The sequence below is a fragment of the Hemitrygon akajei genome, chromosome 19 (genome assembly GCF_048418815.1).
Source record: "Hemitrygon akajei chromosome 19, sHemAka1.3, whole genome shotgun sequence".
NCBI lineage: Eukaryota > Metazoa > Chordata > Chondrichthyes > Myliobatiformes > Dasyatidae > Hemitrygon > Hemitrygon akajei.
Window position 1 is genome coordinate 63,229,425 of NC_133142.1, and position 25,238 is coordinate 63,254,662.

The 25,238-nt window shown below is 39.5% G+C and overlaps 1 protein-coding gene across 3 annotated transcripts in view; it reads right to left on the reverse strand.

Moving 5' to 3' along the window:
• twf2 (twinfilin-2) overlaps positions 1–25,238 on the reverse strand; it is a 162,675-nt gene that overhangs the window by 116,564 nt on the left and 20,873 nt on the right. For all 3 annotated transcript variants that reach the window (XM_073072647.1, XM_073072644.1, XM_073072645.1), the window contains exon 2: positions 9,497–9,574. In XM_073072647.1, the coding sequence (XP_072928748.1) occupies positions 9,497–9,574 (78 nt within the window). The remainder of the gene's footprint in view (positions 1–9,496; positions 9,575–25,238) is intronic.

Sequence of the window (25,238 nt, forward strand, 5' to 3'; positions counted from 1 at the left end):
AAGACAGAAACTTGTACTAAATTCCAACTGGGATAACAATTAATTAATTCCTGCTCTCAATTTTGGTTTCCTGATATGTACAATAATTTGGAGAAATAAGTTTTATGTCATTGATTGTACTGGATTTTAGAACAATGCTCATTCATATAAATATAAAAACCAATTTATTCTCATTATAAACTGCAAAAATAATGCACCAATTTATAAGTATTGCTATTAGGCTAAACTCTGATTAGCAAATTATTAACAAACTAAGCTATATACCCTATCCTCGTTATATGCGTCTTCAGACAATGCAGATTCACAGTTATACTTCGAACCTATTTCTGCCAACTTCTCCTTACATGCATCCAAAACTCAGTTATGCGAGGCTGTTGGGATGAGAAGCACCGCTTTCCCGCCAATACAAGTCATGTGCGTACGCCTCAGACTACTCTGACGATGACTGCTCCCACGATGACTGGTCCACGATGCAGTACCTCTTTTACAGAGACTGTTTTTAAAGCTCTTCACTGGACCTACGTGGGAACACTTCTGTTGTGTCTGCGCAGTATTCCAATCAAGGGTAAATTAACATTTTCCCTAATTATTGCTTCTAAAAACTTCCCCACCATCAAGGTTCAGCTACCTAGTTTTCAATTCCCAGGAACATTCCATTTACTGTACTTTGAATAACATGGTCCCCCTTTTCAATCTAGGAATATTTTGAATCTGCTCAAAATCTAAAGCCAGCCATTGATATCACACACCAAAAAAAACCAAATTTTCTTAATCAGCTCTGGGGAACTCTATATATTCTTCCATAACTTCATTATTCTTTTTCTGTTCATCATAGATTTTGAATCTATGCTCCTTATATTCTAAGAGCTTCAATTGTGCTTACATTAAAATGGAATTAAAACAGAAAACACTAAAAATATTCTACAAGTCAGGCAGCATCTATGGTGGAACAGTCAACATTTCAGACTAATAATTTTTCTACAATCTATGGCTGTTATTTTATTGAAGTTTTGATCAAATTTGGTCAACAGCATCTCAATGAGAGCTTAATTATTTTTGAAATGTTATCAGGAGAAAGGAATCAAAGCTGACTTGCATGCTATCTCCCTAATTTCCAGAGATGGAATTTATGCAATACAGTATTCAATTTCTGACAATGACTGGTAGAATAAGCAACTAACCCAAACTTGATACCAATAATCTACTCGTTGTCCAAAACACGAGATACAAATTAGAATTAGTAATTAAGTGTCAATGTCTTGAAATAGAAGTTGGGTTTGAGATTTATTGAATGATTCTAACTGATACATAAAATACTACAATATTCAGAGATAGGTAATTTTTTGTGGAAATAAAATCTTTTCCATGCTGCAAGCTTTTATTTTAAAAATAAACCAAATTACTTTTGAAGTGATTTTACAATTTATTTTTCTTGGCTTAAGTCACAGGCCTTTTCCCCTCTTAACCTATAACACACTTCATTTCCCAGAACCAAAAGAGAAAACAGCAATATTATTCTTTAACTATAGAATGTACACACACTGTCCTAGGAAAACATTCAACTATTTCAGAGATACAAACGTTTGTAAAACAGCAATTAACAATTTGAACAGGGCAGACAATTAGGATTAAATTCATTAAAGAAAAAAACCCAACAGGAATGGCCTCTCCAATGTGATATAATACCTTCATAATCTTCGAAAGATGATAGTGGATATACAACTTTAAATTAATTCAAGATGAATTAAATATTTTAGTGTTTATTTTTGGATGAAAGAGTGAAAGGTGGGCAAAATATGTTTGATTGCATTTCACTGTCCATAGATATGTGATAAATGCTATGAAATAAATACTTCTTCCAGTGATGATATTATCAAACACATCTAAATTACTGGATTTGTTGGTGACTTATCCTGTCTGATTCACTCTAGAGCTTTTGGCAGTGTTAGGGCTTTGCAAACACCACTCTTATTAGGACACCCTATCAGATAAGAAGTGGGAAAAATAATTGGTAAAGGATAAGGAAAAGCAATGTTCAACATCAAAGAATGTTGAATAGGAAAGTTGTCAATAAGGTTGAAAGAACACAGAAAATTTTTTTTCACAAGGATTTTGTCTGAGTTGAACAACAGTTATCAGGAAAGATTGAATAGGTTAGTACTTAATTTGCTAGAACATAGAAAATTGAGAGAAAATTTGATAGAGTACACAAAATTATGAGGGGTGTAGAGAGAGTAAATGCAAGCAGGCTTTTTCCACTGCGGTTGGGTGGGACTATAACTAGAGGCCATGGGTGAAGGATGAAAGGTGAAATATTTCCAGCAAGATGACAGCTACTCTGGCTCCAATCAAAAAGGTATATTAGTCTGTCTTCTACATTTAAAAAAAATACAATCACTGATGGACACGAAGACCATCAAATACTGCACTATGAGCACATTTCCATAACCTTAGACAGAAAGGATAAGATTGGCCTGTTAATGGGTTAAGATGCATGATTTTGACATGACAATACAGAAGACTGGATGGGTTTGATCAGAAATAGCTTGATGAATTTAGAGTGATTCCATCAGTAAAATTATGGGCAAGAGTGGGTGATAAAGGAACATTAGCATTGTGATGAAGGAAGAGAGATCTATGGGATTCTCCGAGGTTATGGATAAGTCATCAGATGAACTATCAATGTAGCACATATTGAACGGTCAGAGTGAATTAGACAGCCAAATACAATCTTGATGACAAGGCAGTAAAGTGGCATAATGCTGGCCACAGACAGATTTGAATCCTATCACCATAGCTGTGGAATTAAAACTAAAATAATTAAATTAAGGAATAGTAACCATAAAATAGATTGTTATAAACACCTTTCAGCCCATGCAAGGAGCTGGACTTACAGCCCTCTTGTGACTTCAGGGTAAAGACACTGAAAAGCAAAATATGCAAATACAGAAATCTGAAAATAGAAATAAAAATGATGCAAATATTCAACGGATTAGACAGCATCCATGAAGAGAGAGCTTTTCAGTTCTGATGGAAGGTCAGTCTAAAATGTTAACTGTTTCTCCTGAGATGCAGCTTGCCTGCTGAGCATTTACACCATCATCTGCGTTTGTTACCACTAATGTGATTATTACTTGCCTAACTACTCAGTTCAGGGACAATTCAAGGTGGACAATAAATGATAGTATTGTTTGCAAAGTGAATGAATAATTTAAAAATTCTGGCGGTAGATACACAGTATCAGCCCCAGCTAACAGACCTGTAAATGTTTGAGACATTTAATAGATATTCACGAAAGTCTTCAACAGGAGGTTTCTAGAGGTGCATAATACGGGCAAAGAGAAGAACATGCCAAGACCAAGATGATGAACAATTTAAGAATCAGCAGCATTTTTCACAGCTTTGGGACGATATTAATGTACACATGGATTCGGAGCAGAAATTGGCCACTCAACTCAAGCCTACATTGTAAAACATTTAGATCATAGCTAACCTGATTATAACCACAATCTTTTATCCTTACTTAGCAGCAGAAACATTTTGCTCCTTTTGTTTTCCATTTCTGCTTCAAAAATATTCAAAGACACTACTTCCATTGCCTTTGTGGAAGAGAATTTCAAAGACCCACAATGTACCACAAAATGGATTTCACTTCATTGCTGTCCTGAAGCAAATCCTCATTTTAAACAGTGTAAAGAAACATGTTCTCCATATCCACCCTATTCGACTCTTTATTCCTCTCAATAGATGCTTGCCTGAGCTCCTCCAGCATTTGTGTGTGTTATTCTGGATTTCTAGCATCTGCAGAATCTCATGTTTTTGACTTGTAGTGTCTGAATAGTAAATAAAATAGAAACAAATGCATTTCATGCAAACGTATGTCCCCAGAAACTGAAATGCAATCCATGCTTTTCATATGTGCAATGGAAATATTTACTTCAGTACTAACTACCGTAGATTCCGGATTTTAAGCCGCTACTTTTTTCCCACATTTTGAACAGCTTTGAACTTTGCGGCCTTTAATCCGGAGCGGCTAATACATGATTTTTTTCATGCCGCCTCGTAAACATTTTGCCTCATAACAGTAGACCAATAAAATTGATGAGTAGTTCACAGAGGTCCAATGAAATTGTACGATAAATCAAGCGCACTTTCACAATTAAATTATTGTAAATCAGTCATTTGTACTCACCCTCATCAACATGGAAAACACTCGAAGCATTGTGCTGCCTTATGGCAGTTACTTAGTTTATAATATTTTCGCTTAGTAATTCATTTTCTAGTTAAAGTTAGAAGAGTTTTAACTATATTTGTTTTCTGTACTACATCGCGGGATGCTATGACGTCACACCCGGTTTTGCGGTGTCTTGTGGGAAAATGCCGGTTTGCGATGAAACGGGACGGAGGGAGGGAGCGCATTAATCGAGCGGCTTTGGATCTGAGCGAACGCTGCTTTTAAGTTAAAGGTGATCAATAACTTTTCCTGGTAGGCTACAGTATATATATTTTTTACCAGTCGTTAGGAGATATTGGAATGTTGTTCAGTAAAGAAGTATACGCAACGTATATTTAAAAGTAGCCGCGTTACGGGCACGGTTCGAAAAAAAGCATTTGCAATATGTATTTGTTTTTGTTACCATATGGATTTAATTAAAAGTTAAAAAAATCCTGACGTGTAATATCTTTCTGTGTAAATATCTCATATTACAACGTGGGACACCTGCGGCCGAAAATCCGGTGCGGCCTTTACAATTAAAAAATTGATTTTATTTCTAAAATTAGAGCCAGCGGCTTTTAATCAGGTGCGCTCTGTAGTCCGGAATCTACGGTACATGCTTTCATTCTCTGACACCACCTCATGATGTTGTTCCATCACTGCTGTCCAGCCAAACCCATTAGCTACAGACACTATTTTAAGCACAGCCTGCAGCTGTCAACACTTTCTACAGGAAGGTGACAAGTCACATCATGCCACTCTAGTCACCTGACATCACTGCTTGTTCAGTACTGACCCCTCAAAATCCTGAGTGGTTTCATACAGCTCATACATAATAAAATTCCAACAAAACACATGCTATTTTTAAATTTGTTTTTCCTTGTATTGTAGCAACAAGCCTGGTATTAATTAACAGAAAGGTCATCTCTACTAATTCAAACCACATTAACAACTTAGATCATCTTCTAATATCAAATATCTGATAAAGGCAAAATAATCAAATACAGGATGAGTAAAATTTACATTTTAAATGAACATGCCTTCCTCAACTTCATCACCTTTACAAACTTAAACATGATAATTAGATTAGCGAATGGCTTTAAGGCATCTTCCAGTGTCACAGTAATCAGCCTCCAGGGTCAGGCACACATGACAAAAAGCAAACAAAATTCCACTTCTATATCTTATGCCAGAAAATCACAGTTAGGTGGGAAAGAGGTGCTAACTGTTAGTGGTTAGTAGCAAACTTTAGACATCAAGCACAAAACAGAGCATACTGGGAATTACAAATTCATATATCTACATAGTGTAACCTACTTAATCAAGGTTACCCAGTTTGCTACATTGGCTATGGCTTTTTTTGTTTCCCCAACCAACAAAAGACAACCAACATGAGATAATAAATAAGAAAATCTGTAGATGCTGGCAATCCAAGCAACACACACACACACACAAAATGCTGGAGGAACTCAGCAGGCCAGGCAGCATCTATGGAGTAAATGTACAGTTGATGTTTTGCCAAAACCCTTTGGCAGGACAGATAAGAGATACGAGAATAAGAGATAATGGGATGCATTTGTCATGATCTTTCAAGATTCGCTTGATTGTCATGGTCCTAATGGACTGGAAAATAGCAAATTTAACTCCACTCTTTGGGGGGGGGGGGCAGGGGACAAAAGAAAGGAAATTATAGCCTAACCTAGCCTAACCTCAGTGGCTGGGAAAGTGTTGGAGTCTATTATTAAGGATGTGGTTTTGAGGTACTTGGGAGACTAATGATAAAGTAAGTCAAAGTCTATTACAAACCCATGGACTCTCATAGCTACCTAGCTTTATTCCATCCCACCCTACTACTTGTAAAAATACCATCCCCTTCTTTCAATTCCTCTGTCTCCACTGCATCTGCTCTCAGGATGAGGCTTTTCATTCTAGAACAAAGGAGATGTTTTTTTTCCCCAAAGAAAGAGGTTTCCCTTCTTCCACCATCAAAACTTCCCTCAAACACATTTCTTCCATTTTACACACGTCTGCTCTTACCCCATCCTCCCACCACCCTCCTAGGGATAGGGTTCTTCTTGATCTCTCCTACCACCCTCTGCGTCCAGCACATAATTCTCCAAAACTTCTGCCACCTCCAATGGGATCCCACCACTGAGCACATCTTTCCTTCCCCCTCCTATGCTTTCCACAGAGATCACTCCCTTGTCCATTCGTCCCTCCTGGCAAGTGGAACAAGTGCTACACTTGCCCCAATACCTCCTCCCTTACTACTACCCAGGGCCTGTTGGGGTCATTTACTGTGTTCATTGCTTCTAGTGTGGCCTCCTGTACATCGGTGAGACCTGATGTAGATTGGGAGACCGCTTTGCCAAACAGCTAAACCTCCGCCAGAACAAGCAGGATCTCCCAGTGGCCACCCATTTTGATTCCACTCCCCATTTCCATTCTGACACGTCCATCCATGGCCTCCTCCACTGTCTTGATGAAGACACACTCAGGTTGGAGGAACAACACCTTATATTCCATTTGGGTAGCCTCCAACCTGATGGCATGAACATCGATTTCTCAAACTTCTGGTAATGCCCCCAAATCCCCCCACCCCTTCTTTATTTCCCATCCCCTTTACCCCCTCTCACATCATCTCACCAATCAACTTCCCAGCTTTTTACTTCATCCCTCCCCTCCAGGTTTCACCAAACACCTCCAATTTCTCCCCACCTTTTAAAACTACTCTTTAGCATTTTTTCTCCAGTCCTGCCAAAAGGGTTTCGGCCCAAAGCGACAACTGTACATTTTTCATAGATGCTGCCTGGCCTACCGAGCTTCTCCAGTTATGTGTGTTTCTTGAAAGTCCACATGGTTTCTGTAAAGGGAAATCTTGGCTGACAAATCTGTTAAGAGTTCTTTGAGGAAGTAACAAGCAGGTGGACAAAGGAGAGGCAGTGGAAGTCATTTACTTGGATTTTCAGAAGGCATTTGATAAGGTGCCACACGAGGATGCTTACGAGATAAAATCCTCTGGTGTTACAGGAAAAATACTGACATGGACAGAGGAATGGCTGACAGGCAGGAGCCAGCGAGTGGGAATAAAAGGGGCCTTTTCTGGTTGGCCACCAGTGGCTAGAAGTGTTCCTCAGGGGTCAGTAATGGGACCACTACTTTTCACATTATTTGTTAATGATTTAGAGTGGAATTGATGGCTTTGTGGCAAAGTTTGCAAATGATATGAAGATAGGTGGAGGGGTAGGCAAGCGCTGAGGAAGCAATGTGATTGCAGAATGGGCAAAAAAGTGGCAGATACAGTGTTGGGAGATGTACGATAATGTATTTTGGTAAAAGGAGCAATAGTGCAGACTATTATCTAAATGGGGAGAAGGATCAAATCAAAGGTGCAGAGGGACTTTTGGAGTCCTCATGCAAGATTCCCAGAAGGTTAATTTATAGGTAGCGTCTGTGGAAAAGGCGGCAAATATAATGTTGGCATTTATTTCAAGGGGAAGGGAATCTAAATGCAAGGAGATAATGCTGAGCCTTTTAAAGACATCAATTAGGCAACACGTGGAGTATTGTCAACAGTTTTGGTCCCCCATATCTCAGAACAGATGTGTTGTCCATTGGAGAGAGTCCAGAGCAGGTTCATGAGGATGATCTTGAGAATGAAGGGGTTAACATGAGGAGCGTTTGATAGCTTTGGGCTTGTACCCACTGGAATTTAGATGAATGAAGGGTAATCTCATTGAAACCCAACAAATGTTGAAAGGACTCGATAAGGTGGACATGGAGAGGATGTTTCCAATGGGGAGGGAGTATCCAGAACTAGAGGGCACCGCCTCAAAATTGAGGGGTGACCATTTAGAAGAGGTAAGGAGGAATTTTTTTTAGCCAGAGAGTAATGAATCTGTGGAATGCTCTGCCACAGACTGCAGTGGATATATTTAAAGCAGAAGTTGATATTTTCCTGATTGTCTGTTGATAGTCTGCTCCATCATTCCATCAAAGGATATGGCAAGCAGGCAGATGTATGAGGTTGAGTGGGATCCAGGGTCAGCCATGATGGAATGGTGGAGCAGATTATGGGCTGAATGCCCTAATCTGCTCCTATGTCTTATGGTCTCACACAGTTTTTCCAATTTTTTTTCTAACAAAGGCTGTTGTGATTCCAGGTGCTATAATTTTGCACCAAATTCAGCAGCCTAATCCCATAGCAGACACTTTTTGCAACAGTGTCATACTGGCATACACAACTACGTGCAAATAAATATTAGTTTAGGACGTTGCATGAATTAGAGAGCACACCTTATGAGGATAGGTTTAACAAGCTGGAACTTTTCTCTTTTGAGTGAAGGAGGATAAGAGGTGACTTGGAGGTGTACAAGATGTTAAGAGGCATTGATCTAGTGGACAGCCAGTTACTTTTTTCCAGCGTGTTAATGACTAATACAAGGCCTAACTTTAAGGTAATTAAAGAAAAATATTCGAGGATGTCAAAGCTAGGTTTTATTTTATATAGGGAAAGTGATGGGTGCATAGAACACACTACCAGAGCTGGTGGTAGAGACAGATATATTAGAGACATTTAGGTGACTTGGGGACATAGGTACACGAATGAAAGAAAAATGCAGGCCTATTTGGAAGGAAAGGGTTAGATTTATCTTAGAGTAGTTTAAACTGTTGCCACAATTTTGAGGGCTTAAAGGCATGTACTGTGTTGTACTGTTCTATATTCTATAATTTACTGTGGGTGAACATACTTCAGTTGGTTTGAAAACAAGGCAGATTCAATAGCATGAACTTTAACTTGAAGATTTTCTGCTGGATATTATGGTATGCATCCTCTGTAATAAAACCTTAACTAGTTTTATTAAAAATTATTCTAATTTTCAGATAGAAATCTGTATAAATGATTATGCATATATTTTTTGCTTCTATTTTAGTTTCCAGTGAGGATGAATAACAGACTGATCTGGTGTCAAAAAGTAAACACATTTTAGACATTCAATAAATAAGGGGAACACCTTTTAAAATTACATTTAATACTCGAAAGTTGTTCTTAAGTAGATCCAGCTAAGCTCCAACTACATTAAGCAGTCAACAGCTTTTTTAACTTCAATATGCTTAGTCTGTAAACTGTACTTGGTATACAACAAACCAATCTATACAAATATAGCAGCTGTGCATATTTTCTACCATATTATATACACATTCTCATATTTAATTACAGTTGAATGTTTGGTCAAAATATAATAAATTTCATAGCAAAACAAGACAGACAAAACTCACCATCTTTGATTATGACCTTCATAACACGAATAGATCCATTGCGGGCCTTTGCAAAGAAATCCTTTAGCTCCCTAGTAGCTAAGAGAACCAAAAACATGTTGATTAAATAACAAGCCTTAAATTTATCTTCCTAATAAAACTTGATAACTAACTTAAGTGTTATGTAGACTTCTCTACTGTGTTAATCTGGACTGTGGAAACTATGAAGCACACAGTAAAGCACTGATGTTCCATAAGACTCCAATATTAAATACTGTGTCTGCATGTGACCAGGAAAACCTGACACCATCGCAAGTGAACATAATCCCCAAATTTAGCTGGAGATGTCAAGGCCAGTGCTGGTAGAAAGAGTTCAAGTGATCACTTTTCATATATATATATATTTTACTGAGCTCTGCATCAAAGCATCATGTAGCTCAAACTGGCTTGTGTTTTTCCTTTAATGAATGGAAAAAAACTTACACACCTGTATCAACATACAGTACAGAGCACCTTCAATGTAAGAAGGTACCTACTACGCACTGGCTTGAAATAAAACATTAAGCAAAAGGAACAAGAGAAAATCTGCAGATGCTGGAAATCTAAGCAGAACACCAAGTGCTGGAGAAAATCAGCAGGCCAGGCAGCATCTATGGGAAAAAAAAAGTACAGTTGACATTTTGGGCTGTATCCCTTCAGCAGAACTAGAGAGAAAAAAAGAATGGGAATGGGAAGTGGAATTAAAATGGATGGGCACTGGGAGATCCCACTTTTTCTGGCAGAGCGTAGGTGCTCAGCAAAGTGGTCCCCCAATCTATGTTGGATCTCACCCATGTACAGGAGCCACACCGGGAGCACCAGACACAGTATATGACCTCAACAGACTCACAGGTGAAGTGTCACCTCACCTGGAAGGGTTGTTTAGGGCCCTGGATGGTAGTGAGGGAGGAGGTGTACGGGCAGGTGTAGCACTTGCTCCGCTTGCCGGTAGGGACAAATGGACAAGGGAATTGTGTAGGGAGTCATCCTTGTGGAAAGCATGGGGGGGGGGGGTTTAAAGATGTGCTCGATGGTGGGATCTCATTGGAGGTGACAGAAGTTTCGGAGAATTACATGCTGGATGCGGAGGACAAGTTCCACTCAGTGGTGGTGGAGGGAAACTGGTTAGGTCTGGTGGCCAGAAAAAAAAAAAATGGAGAGCTTTGAGGCCTTCCTGGTGGGGGATGGAGGTGTAGAGGGACTGGACATCCATAGTAAAAATAAGATGATGGTGGGGGCCAGGGAACCTGAAATTATTGAAAAGGTGCAGAGGATGTGAAAGTGTTACAGATGTAGGTAGGAAGGGACTGAATGAGGGGGGATAAAACAGAGTCGAAGAATGCTGATATGAGTTGAGTGGGGCAGGAACAAGCTGAAACAATGGGTCTTCCTGGACAAGCAGGTTTGTGGATCTTGGGTAGGAGGTTGAAACAGGAGGTGTGAGGTTGGGGAACTATGAGGTTGGTGGTGGTGGGTGGGAGATCCTCAGAGTCAATAAAGTCGGTGATGGTGTGGGAGACAATGGCCTGGTGTTCATTAATGGGTCCTGTTCAAGGGGGTGTGAGGTGGTGTCTTGCCTCAGCAAGGTAGAGGGCAGTACACCAAAGGAAGGAAGTGCTCCTCCCACTACCTGCAAACAAAAGGGGTAGCCATGGGAAATCGCATGGGCCCCAGCTATGCCTGTCTGTTTGTTGGCCTCTGCCGCATCTGCCCTCAGGATTAGGCTTTTCATTCTAGAACATGGGAGATGTCCTCCTATTTCAAAGAAAGGGGTTTGTCTTCCTCCACCATCAACACTGCCCTCAACTGCATCTCTTCAATTTTACACACATCTGCTCTTATCCCATCCTCCCACCACCCTACCAAGGATAGGGTTCCTCTTGTCCTCACCTACCACTCCACAAGCCTCCGCATCCAGCACATAATTCTCCGAATTTTCCAACACCTCTAACGGGATCCTACCACTAAGCACATCTTTCCCTCCCCTTCCCTCACTACCATTCAGGGCTTTAAACAGTCCTTCCAGGTGAGGCGACACTTCACCTGTGAGTCCGGTGGGGTTATATACTATGTCCGGTGCTCCCAGTGTAGCCTCCTGTATATTGATGAAACCCAACGTAGATCGGGAGACCACTTTGCCGAACACCTACGAGAAAAAGTGGGATCTCCTAGTGGCCACCCATTTTATTTCCACTTCCCATTCCCATATGTAAATCCATGGCCTCCACCACCGTCATGATGAGGCCATACTCAGGTCGGAGGAACAACACCTTATATTCTTTTCGGGTAGGCTCCAACTTGATGGCATGAATATTGATTTCTCAAACTTCTGGTAATGTCCCCCCCCCACTCACCATTTCCCATCCTCTCTTCCCCCTCTCATCTCTCTGCCCGCCCACTGCCCCCCCTTTTCTTTCTTCCACGGCCTTGTCTCTTTCACTAATCAACTTCTCAGCTCTTTACTTCATCCTCCCCCCTCCAGGTTTCACCTATCACCTTGTGTTTCTCTCCCCTCCCTCACCTTTTAAATCTACTCTATTTTTTCCTCCAGTCCTGCAGAAGGGTTTCAGCCGGAAACCTTTACTGTACTTTTTTCCCCCCTAGATGCTACCCGGCCTGCTGAGTTACTCTAGCATTTTGTGTGATCAGGCAAAGGAGCAAGTTTAGTAAAGGCAACTAAGAGGTTGACTATGGAGATTCTAAAGGAGGAATGCTGATAGATAAAGCTGAGGGTCTTTCAGAGAGGTAGTTACAGTCAGAGAGCTGAGACCATGAACTAACTTAAACACGAGTAATATAATTTCAGATTTGAAGTTTTGCTAATCTAGATCCACATGACTGGCAGCTGAATAGAAATTTGTGAATAACTGAATAGCCACAAGTCTGATGTGCTAAAGTTTATGAAGATGAGAAACTCAGAATGCCATTGGATAATAACAATGTTACTACACATGCTTCTCTCTGCATTAGTCTCCAGAATCTGTTTCTGCTCTTCACAAATGTTAAAGGATGTTTTGAAAGGAGAATTTCCAGTGTCTGATATATAGTTCGGAAACTGGAGATAGAAGTAAACAATTTTTGTCACTGCTTAAACAGATAATCCTATCACAATTCACTCTGGTCTATTTTGAGCAACATAATCTTTCATAATTTAATCTTTAAGATTTAACATACGTTGGATGTCATGTTATCCCTCTATCTTAAGCAGCTCAACCATATCCTTGAGAACTCCAGATATTGTCATTTCATGTGGCCTTGCTACTCTGATCAAACTCTGATCACACCCATAGTAATTTTCACAAATTTGATTCCTTTGGTAACTACCCTTGGAAAAGACTCCAAATTCACTTGCATGCTTTTGATCACATAGTCCAGAATGATAGAACAGTGCATCTTTGGAAATAGCTAGGAACACACTCCAGCAATAATACTATTTTTTTTTGGATACTACTGTGTGCAAATTGTAATCAGTACTTCCCCATTTCTTTTAGTTCTGTTATGGATTAATTTAATAAAACTGGCTACAATAAACATGAAAAAAACTCCACTGATATCATCCAACAGGCAGGTTGGTAGAGTACAAATTAAAGTTTTTTTTTAACCTTACAGTTCCTCTGCCACATCCTGAATAGCCCTTATTTGAAAGAGGGGATGAGAGTAACTGCTGCCATTCATAACTCACTTTAATGAATGACTCAATCAAAAGCTGCACTTTTTCCTCTATCTCTTCTTCCTCCATTTGCATTTGGCTGACATACAAAATAGCTACACACAGTTTTGTTACTCGATTTGTGATGAGTTAAGGTATAATGAGCATCTAAAACAAGGTTTCTCAAGAGATCATGATAAAAAAGGTTTATATGAACCTTGTGCAGCACTCGCAGTGTCTTCTAGTGTTTGCAGTGGTGGGCAGTGCCTGTTAGTAAACTCATTAGAGGTCACTCAGCCCAGTAGGGCAATTCACAGTAGGTGCATGTTTATTTAGTTGAGTCCAGTTTTGGACATGAGATAGGGGAAGCTGTTGATAATTTGTGAGTGCTGTACTACACAGAGGGGAGGACAGTAGGCTGATGGTAAGCACTGTATTGCATGGGGGTGGGAGGTTGCTGATAATTGGTGAGTGTTGTATTGCATGGAGGGGAGGATAGTAGGCTGATGAGAAGCGTGAAGTGCATTTTCTGAACACTGAATGAGCTCGCCCAACCTGGGCTGCGACGTCAGCCTCTCACTCCCAAATTACCTCCTCCAACTTCCCCTTGCGCGCTGGCCTACTGACTTAAGAAGCGAACAAACTCTACTAGTGTAGTAAAAAATTGAGGGAAGTTTTCATTCTAAAAAAATTTATGCACCTCAACTCAGCTGGTGGCCTACCACTTTGCTGTAGTAAATGTTGCAAAAGGTGGATTGTGCAGGTTAGAAGTAAAGTGTATTATGAAGTTTTTGTAATTTTTGTGGTTTTCTTGATTAGTAGTTTAGTGGATTCTTATTATGCAACAATGGACACAAAAAAAGTCTGTCTAAACAATGAAAGCCATTTATCAGTGGGTTTTACATGGACTGGTGATCCAAGTTCCAAACAACCTACAAATGCATCAATGACTCCAGCAAAATTGAAAAGATACTCAATTACAAATCACAGCCATATGACACATAAAAGTGCTGATTTTAAATGGCTGTTGGAATCTCAAAGTAAACAGAGTAAAGCTTTTGTCAGTCTGCAGAACTTACCCAGAAAAGGAAAAGTCACAGTTAGGAATCTAATGATGCCAGCGTGTAAAATTGTAGTGGGTAAAATGCAGTACAAGAAATTGAAAAGATTTCACTCTCAAACAGTACAACAAATCAATGACATGTCACATGATGCTGAAGAGATTTTGTGAGATAAACACTGAAAAACAACAGCTTCTCTATCCAGGTTGCTGAGTCAACAAATTTCACCAATAAATGTCATGTTGTAGAATTTGTAAGGTTTGTAAATGGTGAAATTCAAGAAAACTTTCTGTTGCAAAGAGCTGCCTGAAACAAGCAAAGGCCAAGATGTATTTAATGTTTTGTCTTAATATCTGAAAACAAACGGTTGGTCTTGGAGGAACTGTGTTGGCATCTGTACCTATGGTATGCCATCAATGGTTGGCTCCATGAGCTGTTACATTTCTCTTGTAAATAAAAGAAAATCATGACGTTCTCACAACACACTGCTTTCTTCACCTGATAGGGTGTTTAAGCTGGAAGGGGTACTTTCAAGAACATAGTAGGCAAGATTTTGCTGAGTGTTTTGAAAATGAAGAATGGCTGTAGAAACTAGCCTACTTAACAGACATTTTTCATCATATGAACCAGTTGAACAAGCCTCTGCAAAGCCCTGGAGAAAATGTTTTGACTTCAAGTAACAAGATTCTTGGATTTAAAAGGAAACTGCATCTTTGGAAAAATTATGTTACAAAGGGAAATCTTGAAACGTTTCCACTGCTGCTTGGCCTCGAGAGTGGGGAAGGATATCAGAAAGTAGAGTCTTATTTAAAAGAAGCATCTAGAGCAAGGATAGAAATAGTTTCCTTTCAGTTGAAGGTGAAATCTGTGTACGCTTATCTCAACTTCAACCCAGAATTCAGTACTTGTGCAGCTATATACAAGCACAGGTTTCACATGCTAGGCCTATATTCGAGCCTGATCATGTCACTCAGCAAATGATTCCCCCCCCCCCCCCCCAAAAGTCTTGTATAAAATCGTGTCTTAGGCCATGTATTTATTCATACTGCTATGGCTTATGGTTATACTAACTTCAACATTGTCAATAAATTTTCATGTTGTAAATAGCATTAATTAAAATCAATTTACAACCTTTACTTAAATTAAATCTACTGAGCCTAACTTTAGAAAAATTTAATCCCATTTTGGCTTAACAGAATTTTATTAGGCTTCCCTTATAAGTTTTAAAAATTTACGAAAGAGAAAGAAAGATTAATTTCAAGAAAAGTAAGCCAAGTTTAACTGCCTGTTTCCTTCCCCCTACCCCCAAAAGTTGGCTAAAAATTCATTTTCTACCCACAAGAGCACTGACAATTATTTTTGTATTATTTTATCTACAACTTACTGATCACACTAATGTAGCATGAGCTGTACATATAATTTTTATGCAGGGCTCCCTGACACCTGAAAATTATTTCAAGGGTTCCTCCAGGGAAAAAGGTTGAGAAAGGTTGATCTAAACAGATTATCCAGACCATTAGATCATGCTAGTGTGGTACTTGGTACCATTCTGCTTCTACTTCATCTCAATACTAACCTTGTCTACTCTTCCCTTTACCACTTTCAATATCGTGTTGTCAGTTAACTGGGATTTCATAGGGTTAAGATGGTGGCGTGCTTGTTTGCAGTGGCTTCTGTGCATCCAACAAATGATGCTAATGTTTATCTTGTGATCGCAAGAACCTGTTGGACATTGGTAATACAAAATACTGCATCCAGTTCATTGGCGAGATTGACAGCAGGTGAATTCGTGGCCCCGGTTGTTGAGCAGGCCCTTAGGCTGCAGTATCACATGTTATAGCTATTCAGGGTAGGAGGCAGACTGGGAGAGACCAGAGGTGCAGCAGGTACACTGGAATCTGTGCATGGTTGGGGGCTGGCCTTTGCAGACTGAATCTCTTGTTGGGGGCTGCTCTCCAGTGTTCACTCCCTAGAAGTGAAGTTAAATTGCCTTTGTCTGTGGCTGACCCCGCATGACACAAGTCTATTTGCCATCATCTGCGGCTGACCCAGTGTGAGATGAAGACCTCCTACGTACTTGTGCTTGCAGAAGCGTGGTTCCAGAACAACATCCCATGCACCATCAATCTTGAGGGCATGCCACTCAACTTGTGCTGATATTATTTTGACTGTATGTGCTATCATAGCTATACATGTTGTGAGTGACTGTATGTACTGTGTTTTGCACCTTGGCCCTCGAGAAACACTGTTTCATTTAGCTGCATGTGTAACATACACATAATAACAATTACACTTGAAATTACATTGTTTTTCCATTAGTTAATACAAGTTCCAATAAAAGCCTGACTGGCCCAAGGTCCTCAGGTTTTGCCTCCTTGGTTCCTGGGTCAAGGGTATTACTATAGAATATTCTGTAAGTTTAGATGAACAGTCAGTTTGTGGACATATTGGCACCAATGTCATCCTTTAAGCACATTTTAAGGAGTTTCAAAAGAGATTAGGGAACAATGTCAAAAGGTAATAATGTTTATAATATTACATTTTATCAGGTGTAATAAGTATGAGAATGCAGATGAGCAGAGAATGAAAGCAGGAGAGGAGGACTTAAGATTCCTGAGTCAATGTGATCAATTCTGGGGAAAGTGGGACAGTTTGCAGCTCATCTGGGCCTCAATATACCTTAAATAAAAGATTTACAGATAAACTGCATTTGCCACGTGTACATCAAAACACACAGTATTGTTTGTGTTAACAACTAGCTCACAATCCCAGATGTGCTGGGGCAGACTCCAAGTGTTACCATGTTTCCAGTGCCTACATAGCATACATCTTTGGAATGTGAGAGGAAACCAGATCAGCTGGAGGAAAGCTACACATTCATGGGGAGAACAAACTCCTTACAGACAGGAGTGGGAATTGAACCCAGGTAGCTGTGGGCTGATTTGCAATTGCTGTTGTGGTTTTAAACTACGTGAACACGATGTGTGCAAGCATGTGGATCAAGTTTCTTCACATTTTACATTTGAAGTTTGTTCATTCTTTTCATTTCTTTTCTAACTGTATTAAAAACTTAAACCTTTAAAACTATTGTTAAATACCTATGATCATCAGATCATAGCAGGCTGCCAACTGATCTTTCTGGGACCTCAGGATGCACCATCTGATGCCAAGTTGCCACATGATGATCAGGCTCTCAAAATCCAAATCCATTCAATTGGCATGTTTGGGTCTATAGTGCCATATCAGCAGACTTTCCAAATATTCCATTAATACTCCAATCACTTTTAAATTACATTTTAAAAAGAAGACGTTGCACAGTAGTAAGTTTCAAGGGAGTGTGGTAAACAAAACCAGGCAAATCAGAGTACCTAGGAGTTTAAAGTGCAGGAATCAGCAACCTGTTAGATGTTGTATCGTCCAAAATTCCACTTAGCTGGATTGCTCATAATCTGAACTTCATTGCAAATACATTGCTGATTGCCTGGGCAAGGTTCAATTAAGAAAACATTTGTATCCAATAGAAAATTCCTGCGCTAAAACTAGGCTGCATACACACCAACCACCTGGCTACTTGCCAGCCTATCCCCACCCATCTACAATTACCTAGAACTGTTACATATTGCAGGAACAAACTGACCTCTATCACATGGAAGGAATGACAAGCAGAATTTGAAAAATATAACTGGGGCCTTTCCTCCAAAATTCTGAGAGTTTTTGACAGGTGACAAGGCTGGTACTCCCAGCTTCGACTTCAATCAGGAGAGCCAATGTAAAATGTCTGATCCACAAGTCATTAAAAAAAAACCATTAAGAGTCAAAGAAGAACAGCACAGAAATAGGCCCTTGGCCCATCTTGTTCATGCCAAAATTATTTAAACTGCCTATTCCCACTGACCTGCACCATGACCATAGCCCTCCATATCCCTACTATCCATGTACCTATTCAAACTTCTCATAAACATTGAAATCAAGCTCACTTGCACCACTTTACTGGCAGCTCATTCCACACTCTCACAACACTCTTCAGTGAAGACATTTCCCCTCATGTTCCCTTAAACATCTCACCTTTCACCCTTAGCCATGACCTCTGGTAGTAGTTCCACCTAACCTCAGTGGAAAAAGCCTGCTTGCGTATACCCTATCGATACCCCTCATAATTTGGCATACCTCTGTTAAATCTCCCCTCAATCTTCTACATTCTGAAGAATACAGTCCTAACTTATACAATCTTTCCTTAACACTCAGGTCCCCCAGATCCAGCAACATCCTTGTAAATTTTCTCTGCAGTCTTTCAACCTTGTTTACATCTTTCCTCTAAGTAGGTGACCAAAACCATACACAGCAATCCAAATTAGGGCTCACCATCATGTACACGTTTCAACATAACATTTCCTTCGCTACATTGGTGCTGCTTCCTGCACCCATGCTGAGGTCGTCAATTTCATCGACTTTGCCTCTAACTTTCACCCAGCCCTCAAATTTACTTGGTCCATCTCGGACACTTCTCTTCCCTTTCTCGATCTCTCGGTCTCCATCTCTGAAGACATACTGTCCACTGACATCTTCTATAAACCCACTGACTCCATAACTACCTTGATCATATCTCTTCCTACCCTGCCAAATGTAAAAAATACTATTCCCTATTCCCAGTTCCTCTGACTCCGCCACATCTGCTCCCAGGATGAGGCTTTCCGTTCCAGGACATCTCAGGTGTCCTCTTTCTTTAAGAATTGTGGTTTCCCTTCCGCCATCAATGATGCCCTCACCCACATCTCCTCCATTTCCCACACTTCGGCCCTCACCCCATCCTCCCGTCACCACAACAGGGACCGTGTTTCCCTTAACCTCACCTATCACCCCACCGGCCTCCGGATCCAGCATATTATCCTCTGCAATTTCTGCCACCTTCGACAGGACCCCACCACAAAGCACATCTTTCCCTCTCTACCCCTCTTCGCTTTTCGCAGTGATCGTTCCCTCCGTGACTGCCTGGTCCACACGGCCCTCCCCACAGATCTCCCACCTGGCACTTAACCCTGCAAGCATAAGTGCTACACCTGTCCCTACACCTCCTCTCTTACCACCATTCAGGGCACCAAACAGTCCCTCCAGGTGAGGCAACACTTCACTTTTGAGTCTGTTGGGGTAATCTATTGCATCCGGTGCTCCCGGTGCGGCCTCCTCTACATCGGCGAGACCCGACGCAGATTGGAGGACCGCTTCGTCAAGCACCTCCGTTCCTTCTGCCACAATAGACAGGATCTCCTGGCTGCCACTAACTTCAACTCTCCCTCACATTCTCATTCGGATATGTCCATACATGGCCTCTTCTACTACCATGATGAGGCCAAACTCAGGTTGGAGGAGCAACATCTCATATACCGTCTGGGTTGTCTCCAGCCCCTTGGTATGAACATTGAATTCTCCAACTTCCCGTGATTCCCTCTCTCTCCCTTCACACTTTCACTCTGCCTCCTCTTCTAGCTGCCTATCACCTCTCTCATGATTCTGCCTTCTTCTGCTACCCATAGTGCTTTCCCCTTACATTCCTTCTTCACCTCTCCTGCCTATCCCCTCCCTGTTTCCCCTCCCCCACTCCTTTATCTTTCCTCTGATTGTTTTTTCTACTTGCACCTTCCCCCTCCCCCCACCTTCTTTATAGGGCCCCTGCCCCCTCCTTCTTCAGTCCTGACAAAGGGTCTTGGCCTGAAACGTTGACTGCTCCTTTCAACGGATGCTGTCCAACCTGCTGAGTTCATCAAGCTTGTTTGTACGTGTTAACATCCCATCTTATGTACTCGATACAATGATTTATGAAGGCCAATGCACCGTATGCCTTCTTAACCACAGAGTCAACCTGCACAGCTGCTTTGAGCATCCTGTGGACTTGGACCCCCAAGATCCCTCTGATCCTCCATAATGGCAAGAGTCTTACCATTAATACTATGTTCTGCCATCATATTTGACCTACCAAAATGAACCACTTCACACTTATCTGGGTTGAACTCCATCTACCACTTGTCTGCCCAGTTTTGCATCCTATCAATGTCCCGCTGTAACCTCTGACAGCCCTCCACACTATCCACAACACCTCCAACCTTTGTGTCAACAGCAAACTTGCTAACCCATCCTTCCACTTCCTCATCCAGGTCATTTATAAAAATCACAAAGAGTAGGGGTCCCAGAACAAATCCCTGAGGCACACCACCGGTCACTGACCTCCATGCAGAATGTGACCCACCTACAACCACTCTTTGCCTTCTAAGCCTTGCATCTTATCAAATGCCTTGCTGAAATCCATATAAACTACATCTTTCTTTCTTTTTAAATCTTTTTATTAATTTTAAACAAACACAAATGAAACATGAATACAGAGAGTTTGAAAGTACATAATTAATAGGTTAAGTATACATTCATATAGATGATAATCCATATATAATAACCTCCCAAACTCATAGTAATTACGAAAAAACAGAGTAAATAAGAAAAAAAATCCCCAAAAAAGAAAAGAAAAAAAAACCTAACCAACATGGGCCATTGCATTATGTCAAATATACACAGTAGCGTCAATAACTCCGCACCTCCATCCAAATAATTAAGGATAATAGAAGCAGGGTTTAGGAAAAGTCAGTTTAACTGATATGAAAATGTTGGATAAATGGTCTCCAAGTTTCTTCAAATTTAACTGAAGAATCAAAGACAACACTTCTAATTTTTTCTAAGCTCAAACAAGAGATAGTTTGGGAAAACCACTGAAATATAGTTGGAGGATTAATTGCTTTCCAGTTCAATAGGATAGATCTTCTAGCCATTAATGTAACAAATGCAATCATCCATCGAGCTGAGGGGGATAAACAAATATCATCCACCATTGGTAAACCGAAAATTGCAGTAATAGGATGCGGATGCAATTTGATATTCAGAACTGTTGAAATAATACCGAAAATATCTTTCCAATAATTTTGTAAACAAGGGCAAGACCAAAACATGTGGGTCGATGAAGCTACTTCAGAATAACATCTGTCACAGGTTGGATTAACATGAGAGTAAAATCGAGCAAGTTTATCCTTGGACATGTGAGCCCTATGTACAACCTTAAATTGTATTAGGGCATGTTTAGCACAAATAGAAGAGGAATTGACTACCGTAGATTCCGGATTTTAAGCCGCTACTTTTTTCCCACATTTTGAACAGCTTTGAACACTGCGGCCTTTACTACGGTGCGGCTAATGCATGATTTTTTTTCATGCCGCCAAAAACATTTTGCCTCGTAACAGTAGACCAATAAAATTGATGAGTAGTTCACAGAGGTCCAATGAAATTGTACGATAAATCAAGCGCACTTTCACAATTAAATTATTGTAAATCAGTCATTTGTACTCACCCTCATCAACATGGAAAACACTCGAAGAAAAGCATTGTGCTGCCTTTATGGCAGTTATTTAGTTTATAATATTTTCGCTTAGTAATTCATTTGTTAGTATGTTTTCTGTACTACAGCCTGGAATGCTAGACGTCACATCCGGTTTCGCCGCGTCTTGTGGGAAATACCGGTTTGCGATAAACGGGAAGGTGGGGGCGAGCGGCATTAGACCCGATCGAAAACGCTGCTTTTAAGTTAAAGGCGATCAATAACTTTTCCTGGTAGGCTGCAGTATATATATTTTTACCAGTCGCTAGGAGATATTGGAATGTTGTTTGTGCACTGTTCAGTAAAAAAGTATACGCAACGTAATTTGTGTGTTACCGATACGTATGTATATTTAAAAGTAGCCATATTACAGGCACGGTTCGAAAAAAAGCATTTGCAATATGTATTTGTTTGTTACCATATGGATTTAATTAAAAGTAAAAAAATCCTCACGTGTAATATCTTTCTGTGTAAATATCTCATATTACAACGTGGGACACCTGCGGCCTAAAATCCGGTGCGGCCTGTACAAGTACAAAATTGATTTTCTTTCTAAAATTACAGCCAGCGGCTTTTAATCTGGTGCGCTCTGTAGTGCGAAATCTACGGTAATTGTAAAATTTTCTCCCACTGCTCAGTGGGTATAAGACAATGAAGTTCTTTTTCCCCATTCCTTCTTAATTTTTTCTGATACTTCTAGCTGTATTTTCGTGATCATATTATAAATGGTGGCTACTAAACCCTTCTGGCAAGGATTCAGAGCTAAAAAATTTCCGTAATGTCCATTGGACATAATTTCAGAAAAGACTAACATATTATTCAAGAAATTTCTAACTTGCAAATATCTAAAAAATGAGTTTTAGGTAAATTATATTTATTAGTTAGCTGTTCAAAGGACATAAAACTATTATCTAAAAATAGATCATGAAAACATGTTATACCTTTTGTTTTCCATAATACAAAGGCTTGATCCATAAAAGAGGGTTGAAAAAAAAGTTAGATATAATAGGGCTTGATAAGATAAACTTATTCAAGCCAAAAAATTTACGAAATTGAAACCATATTCGCAATGTATGTTTAACTATGGGATTAGTTATTTGTTTATTCAATTTAGATAAAGAAAAAGGAAGTGAAGATCCTAAAATTGAAAACAATGAAAAGTCTTGTACAGATTTACATTCCAAATTTACCCATTGTAGGCAAGATGCTATAATCGATTCTTGTGTCCAAATATTAAATATCGAATATTGACTGCCCAATAGTAAAATCTCAGGTTTGGCAAAGCCAAACCACCCTCCTTCTTAGGCTTCTGTAAATATTTTTTGCTTAGTCTAGGATTTTTATTCTCCCACAGATACGAAGATATTTTAGAATCAATAATATCAAAAAAAGATTTAGGAATAAAAATTGGTAGCGCTTGGAATAAATATAAAATTTTGGGTAACACTATCATCTTAATAGCATTAATTCGACCAACCAATGACAAAAATAATGGGGACCACCTGGTAACAAGTTGCTTAATTTGATCAATTAAAGGTAAAAAATTAACTTTAAATAAATCCTTATGCTTCTTGGTAATTTTAATACCCAAATAAGTAAAATGATCTGTGACAACTTTAAATGGTAAGTGTTTATAAATTGGAACTTGCATATTTAATGGAAATAATTCACTCTTATTAAAATTCAGTTTGTAACCAGAAAAGCTACTAAACTGAGCTAGCAAGGACGAAATAGCACGAATTGATATCTCAGGGTCAGATATGTATAGTAACAAATCATCAACATATAATGATAACTTATAAGTCCCTTCCCCACAGGTAATACCCAAAATATTAGGTGATTCACGAATGGCGATAGCTAAAGATTCCAAAACAATGTCAAATAGTAAAGGACTTAAAGGACAGCCTTGCCTCGTACCACAGAATAACTGAAAAAAAAGGAGATCTTTGATTATTGGTGAAAACCGAAGCCAAAGGTTTATAATATATTAACTTAATCCATGATACAAATTTCGAATTAAAATTAAAATGCTGCAATGTATTAAATAAATATGGCCATTCAACTCTATCAAATGCTTTTTCAGCATCTAAAGAAATGACACATTCTGGTATTTTGGATGAAGGAGTATAAATAATATTAATCAATTTTCTGATGTTAAAAGATGAATAATGATTTTTAATAAATCCAGTCTGATTTTCAGAGATAATTCGAAGTAATATATTTTCTAATCTAGTGGCCAAAATTTTACTAAAAATCTTAAAGACCGTATTCAGCAAAGATATAGGCCGATAGGATGCACATTCAGTGGGGTCTTTATCTTTTTTAAGAATTAGAGAAATAGAGGCATCATAAAAAGATTGTGGCAATTTATCTACAGTTAACACATCTTTAAAAATTTTACAAAGCCAAGGAGAGAGTATAGAGGAAAAGGATTTAAAAAATTCTGCAGTATAACCATCCGGACCAGGGGCTTTACCTGAATTCATTGAAAAAAAAAATAGCCTCTTTTATTTTGGTTTCCGTAATAGGTGCGTCTAGAAGTACACTATCTCTGTAGTTAATTTTGGGATATTCAATTTTCTTAAAAATTCATCCATTATAGATGAATCCTCAACAAATTCTGATTGATATAAAGAGTTATAAAAATCTTGAAAGGCTTTATTTATCTCTTTATGATCAATCGTCAAAGCGCCATCTCGTTTATGAATCTTAGTAATTTGTCGTTTAACCAAAGCAGTTTTCAATTGATTAGCCAATAATTTGCCAGATTTATCTCCATGTATATAAAACTGGGTTCTAGATTTAATCAACTGATTTTCAAAACTACATCTACTACTCTTCCTTCATCAATGTATTTAGTCATATCCTCAAAAAATCCAATCAGGCTCATAAGGCACGACCTGCCCTTGACAAAGCCATGCTGTCTATTCCTAATCATATTATACCTCTCCAAATGTTCATAAATTCTGCCTCTCAGGATCTTCTCCATCAAATTAGCAAACACTGAGGTACGACTCACTGGTCTATAATTTCCTGGGCTATCTCTACTCCCTTTCTTGAATAAAGGAACAACATCCACAACCCCCCAATCCTCCGGAACCTCTCCCGTCCCCATTGATGATGCAAAGATCATCACCAGAGGCTCAGCAATCTCTTTCTTCGCCTCCCACAGTAGCCTATGGTACATCTCATCTGGTCCCGGCGACTTATCCAACTTGATGCTTTTCTAAAGCTCCAGCACATCCTCTTCCTTAATATCTACATGCTCAAGCTTTTTAGTCTGCTGCAAGTCATCACAACAATCACCAATATCCTTTTCCTTAGTGCATACTGAAGTATTCATTAAGTGCCTCTATTTCCTGCAGTTCCATATACATTTCCCACTGTCACATTTGATAGGTCCTATTCTTTCATATCTTATCCTCTTGCTCTTCACATACTTGTAGAATGCCTTGGGGTTTTCCTTAATCCTGCCCGCCAAGGCCTTCTCATGGCACCTCTGGCTCTAATTTCCTTCTTAAGCTCCTTGCTATTAGCCTTATAATCTTCCAGATCTCTAACATTACCTAGCTCTCTGAACCTTTTGTAATCTTTTCTTCTTGA